General features: G+C 42.6%; 1 protein-coding gene across 1 annotated transcript; it reads right to left on the reverse strand.

Annotated features, from left to right (window-relative positions):
• Positions 1–1,878: 1,878 nt before the first annotated feature.
• LOC147962853 (uncharacterized) lies at positions 1,879–3,708 on the reverse strand (the record flags this gene model as incomplete). The annotated part of the gene is made up of 2 exons (XM_087534328.1): positions 3,261–3,708; positions 1,879–2,675 (listed from the first exon to the last, which is right to left on the reverse strand). Coding segments are annotated over exons 1-2 (1,245 nt in total), but the record flags the coding sequence as incomplete, so codon positions are not given.
• Between the last annotated feature and the right edge of the window lie 2,292 nt (positions 3,709–6,000).

Below are 6,000 nucleotides of genomic sequence, written 5' to 3' on the forward strand. Positions count from 1 at the left end.
CAACAAGAGACGAATAGAGCTATCTGGGATGCATAGCTTGTTAGCGCGAAAAACAAATCCGTCATTAATGACGAACTTGTTCCAAGTTCTACCCTCTCTGCAATTGAGCAATATATCTTCAAAGTCAACATCATTAGCGTATTGCTCTTTTATAGTTTCAAGTCCAAAAATTTTGAAGTCAAATTGTGATAACATAGTATAGCGTCTAGACAAGGCATCGGCAATAACATTCTCCTTCCCTTTCTTGTGTTTAATAACATAAGGAAAGGATTCAATAAATTCAACCCATTTTGCGTGTCTACGATTCAGTTTGCTTTGAGTTCTAATATGCTTGATGGATTCATGATCAGAATGTATGACAAACTCCTTAGGCCATAAATAATGTTGCCATGTCTCCAAAGTCCGAACTAGTGCATAAAGTTCTTTATCATATGTTGAATAATTCAGACTAGGCCCACTAAGCTTTTCACTAAAGTATGCTATTGGTTTTCCGTCTTGCAATAAAACACCACCTAAACCAATGCCGCTAGCATCACATTCTAATTCAAACATCTTATTAAAATCAGGTAATTGCAGCAAAGGGGCGTGTGTAAGCTTATCTTTAAGAATAGTGAAGGCTTCCTCTTGTGCGTCGCTCCAAAAAAATGGCACATTTTTCTTTGTGAGCTCGTTGAGCGGCGCTGCGATGGTACTAAAATCTTTCACGAACCGCCGGTAGAACCCAGCAAGTCCGAGAAAACTTCGTACCTGTGTGACCGAGTTAGGGGTCGGCCAACTCTGGATCGCTTCAACCTTGGCTTTATCAACTTCAATTCCCTGCGCTGTCACAACATAGCCAAGAAAAGCGACTCGATCCGTGCAAAAAGTGCACTTCTCGATATTACCAAATAAACGTGCATCACGCAGAGCAGAAAAAACAGCACGCAAATGGTCTAAGTGTTCCTCTAGTGACTTGCTATAAATCAAAATATCATCGAAATATACTACCACAAATCGTCCAATAAAAGCTCGCAAAACTTCATTCATTAGTCTCATGAAAGTACTAGGTGCATTAGTCAATCCAAAAGGCATAACTAACCACTCATATAAACCAAATTTAGTTTTGAAAACAGTTTTCCATTCATCACCTAGTTTCATACGAATTTGATGGTAGCCACTACGCAAGTCCACTTTAGAAAACACAACTGAGCCACTGAGTTCATCAAGCATGTCATCTAATCTAGGAATAGGATGACGATATCGAATTGTAATATTATTGATGGCTCTACAATCAACACACATACGCGAAGTACCGTCTTTTTTAGGAACAAGTAAAATTGGTACAGCACATGGACTAAGGGATTCACGAATGTAACCTTTTTCAAGTAGTTCGTGAACTTGTCGCTGAATCTCCTTAGTCTCCTCTGGATTAGTCCGGTACGGCGCACGGTTGGGTAATGAGGCGCCAGGGATCAAGTCAATTTGATGTTCAATTCCTCTCATAGGTGGCAGCCCCGGTGGTACTTCCTTTGGAAAAACATCATGATACTCCTGCAAAAGGTTAGCGACAACAGGAGGCAAAGAAGAAGGCATATCCTCAAATGAAAACAAAACTTCTTTGCAAATAAGAGCATAACATTCATCAGTATGAGCATCTAACTCAAAAATTTCAGCACGTGTAGCTAAGAAAGATACACCTTTCAATTTAATTTCTTTAGATGTGCTAGGATCAGATTTGTGCAGCTTATTAAATTGTTCTAACTCATCAACAACTTTCTGATTTTCAGATTGAGTACGCTCAATATTTGTGTTTCTACTAGCCCTAGCAAGATCATCTTTTAAAATTTGCTCAGGAGACATTGGGTGTAGAATGATTTTCTTTCCTTTATGTGTGAGAGTGTACTGATTAGTTCTACCATCATGTAAACATTGTTTATCATATTGCCATCGCCTTCCTAGTAACATAGAACAAGCTTGCATAGGCACAACATCGCAATCAATAGTGTCATGGTATGAACCTAAAGAAAAAGGAACTCTCACCATGCGTGTTACCTTTACCTTTCCACCATCATTAAACCATTGAATATAGTATGTTTGTGGATGTTGTCGCGAAGGTAGGGAGAGCTTCTCCACCATGTCAATGCTTGCTAAATTGTTACAACTCCCTCCATCAATGATTATGCGAACGGAACGCTCCTTGACGACTCCTTTGATGTGGAAGAGGTTGTGACGTTGATCCTTCTTTGCTTTGACAATCTGAGCACTAAGTACACGATGTGATATAAGACTCATGTACTTATCGGCGTCGTCAGCGGTCACATGTTCTTCCTCTTGCTCCGGTCTTGTGTCATCCTCTTCATGTGTAGCAAGCAAGGCATATGTGTCTTCATCAAAATCACTAGCAGAGTCGTACTCGCCGTCTTCACGAATGATCAATACACGCTTATTAGGACACTCCTTCATGACATGGCCAAATCCCTTGCAGGTGTGGCATTGGATATCCTTTGTTCTTTTGGAGGAAGCGGACGATGACGATGAACTTTTTGTTGGAATTTGTGTAGTACTTTTCAGTGGTGCCGAAGTGTGTGATGCTGAAGTTGATGAAGAAGGCCCCAGTCGAGAGGCTACAGGTGCTGTTGTAGAGGTGCGAGTGGACGGGGCAGCAGGAATGCGCGACGCCCATGTGGAAGTACGACCTGCAGAAAAATTAGGACGCAGTCTGGAACGACCCTGCACTTCATGTTCAGCATGTATAGCAAGATGGAATAAACGGGTCATTAAATGATAATCTTTATAAGCAAGTATGTCATAAATTTCTCTATTCAATCCACCCAAGAACCTAGCCATAGAGGCTTCCTCAGTCTCAACTAAACCACAACGTAACATGCCCATTTGCAATTCTTGATAATAGTCTTCCACAGATTTAGATCCTTGGTTCAAGCGTTGTAGTTTATTTAGCAAGTCACGTTCATAATATCCAGGAACAAAATGGTGACGCATTACTAATTTCAAAGCTTCCCAAGTGGCAGGAATATTATTAGGATGTTTACGACAATGTGCTCTCCACAAAACAGAAGCAAAATCACTAAACTCACTAGTTGCAGCCCTAACTCTTTTATCATCAGGAAAATCATGGCAAGCAAATTTTTGATCAACTAGTAATTCCCAGTCAAGATAAACATCTGGATCATATTTCCCATCAAAAGGAGGCATGACAAATTTAATTCTACCCAAAGAATCGTCATGGCCACGTACCTGAGGACGCTGGTGTCGTCCCATACCTTGTTGATTATTGCGTAGTCGACGATGATCACGATCATTGTTATCATTAACTGCATCAGGATCCTCAGAATCACCATCATAGTTGTCATCTTGGATGTCGTCGGCTATCGAGTTGGCGTTGCGAGGACGGGGCTGGTCGACGGCATCGGTGTATGAAAGAGGGTGCCCCGGGTCTCCTGGGAGTACCCGACGAGCTCGTTGCAGACCTGTGTTGGTGGCTGGAAGATGCGGAGCGGAAGTGGAGGCGGCACCTAGACGGGCATCCTGGGCATCAAGACGTTTCATAATAGATGCAAGTGTTTGGGTGAACGTCTCATTGCTATCCTCGATCGACTTGAGACGCTTATCAAGTGCGCCCTCGAACGATGTGAACCGCTCGGTGTATGCATGCACATCCTCCTCAAGGCGTGCCACCGTGGCTTTCATGTTGTCTTCGTCACCTGCCATGGTTAGGACGGAACAAGAACAAAATCACAAGTATATTGCTCCTACAGTAACTATAGTGAGGCGGTGGAAAATGTCTCTCAACTCTCGAGCAATTACCAAGCTCTTACCAGTTCTTACCGTGCTGCAGTGGTTGTCGGCCGTTGGCGATGTCAAAAGTGATCAAAAGATTGATATAGCGATTACCAAGGGACCGAACAAGATACGATATAGGAAGTGGAGCTTGGTGAAGGTTTTCTCAACTCACAATATGTGGCACAATTAAGCAAAAAGTAATGCAAGCTGAATAATTGCTCAAACTCCTAACTAGTGCTGGCGGTCGACTAGTAAGAGAGAAAACAATCTAAGCCTAGATACTGAGTCACGTGAGTGGGAACCGATGAAAAATTTGAGACAACTCTAATTAGCTAGATATAAGTGAAGTACAAGTAAGTGTACAGCAACGGAGAAAAGACAAATGTCCAGACAGTGTCACTGGGATGATAAAGAATAAGTCCTGGACAGAAGGAAAATAATGCCCAAAAGATGCTAGCCGGCCTGATGTTTTGCAACTTTTTCTTTTAACTTTTTTTTTCTTTTTCTTATTTTTCTCTTTTTTTTCCCACTTTTTTTCTTTTTTTTTCAAGCCAGTTACTAGCGAGTATACCCAAGATGGCACGTACACAAATTGGCCAAAAGAAGAAACAAAAGTGCCTTGACCGAGTGTTACAGCAAGGAAAGAAGACTATAAAAGCTAGCTAGATGTGATTTGGAGTTGAGATTAGCCAGTACTAGTCAGCCGGCGGAGATTTTTGGGGTGGCGCGTGGTGGCAGACAAAACATGTGAGATGTCTGGTGCCTCGCGTAACGCAAAACCTGGTAGATGGCAAGCACGCACAACGTCAGACAGAGATAACTGTGCGTCTGGTCGTTCGCGTAACGCTGAATGCGGTAATGTGGAGAGCGATCGTAATCAACACCTGCCTATTTTTTTTTGGAATTTTCTTCAGATTGGAAAGTAGCGTTGCGGCAAGGATTATGTGGGTGGACAAAAACAGATTGATCTAGTAGATGATTTGCTCTCCGACTAATCTAAACCAGCACTAATTTTAAGATGAATGCAACCAACAATTCAACTACACAAATACTAGATACAAAAATTGCTAAAGGCGAAAAAGGTAGGTGTAAAGGATGAACTAATCTATTTTTTTTGGCTTTTTTTTGTGGGTTTATAGGACAGAAAATAACTAATCTAATAAAGCTGTAAATCTCTCACCGATCAACCTGAAAACTGATACCACTTGATGTGACGGCGGCCCGATCTTTCGATGAGAGTGGGAATAATTATCGATTTGGTGGATTTTGACCTTGATGATCCGGCTATACCGTACCCGACGATACGCCTCGACAATCGCTAAACCAATCTCCGATGGTTATTGACCTTGTCGTAGGCACGATCAACCTGAACAACGAGGTTCAAATTCCTGCAAGCAACCGAAGAACCGGCAAGAACAAAGGTGAATTGCAACTGAAATTGCGGATAATAAACTGAGCACACGAACTAGATGAAAAGTTGGGGTTCCACTGTGGATCTGACAAGGCGGTAGTCCTACACGTCTCGTAGATGCGAATTGTAGCGATGGCTAGACAATACAATAAAACCCGAGTCTAAACCCTAACTTAACCTAGCTATTTATTAAAGAAGATGCCGCCTGGGGCTGATCGGACACCGGTCCGTACGGCGACCGAGTGCTGCACGTAGGAAGTAGTCAAATCGTGTTGGCCCACCATGGCCCAAAACGTGGTGTCTCTTGGTCCATGCAACAAAAATCAATTGGCTTGGGTCTTGTGGCGTCTGCTTCCTGTACCATGGCATGCGGATGGGATGGATGGTGCGGTGTGTGCATGCATGCAAGGACGGTTGAGAGCATGCACGCAAAGAGTGTTGTTCCATTTGGTTTAAAGGCTCCTCTTCAATTGATTGTTTGATCCCTTGGTTCCTGAGTACAATTAAATCAGAACATGAGTGTAATATCATATTCTCGTTAGCTAAATCATATGTACAAAGGAGCGATAGTACCTGGCCATTTATTTGTCTCGCTCGCGCTCTAGTAATAGGACCAGGTGGAATAACTGATGTAGGAGTCGCGGCGGGTGTAACAATAGAAGAGATGTCCTCATCAGTATCCTCTTGTATGAAGCAATGAAAGCACTCTCAAAGTTAACATGGTATCAGATACGGTTTAGATCCTCTCTCTTCTCTCCATGACGAACCCAGGCGGAACTTCTTCTCAGCCCGCCTCCGACAGCCACACC

Source organism: Triticum urartu, chromosome 7A (assembly GCF_056163025.1).
Source record: "Triticum urartu cultivar PI428250 chromosome 7A, HENAU_Tu73, whole genome shotgun sequence".
In the NCBI taxonomy this organism is placed as follows: Eukaryota; Viridiplantae; Streptophyta; class Magnoliopsida; order Poales; family Poaceae; genus Triticum; species Triticum urartu.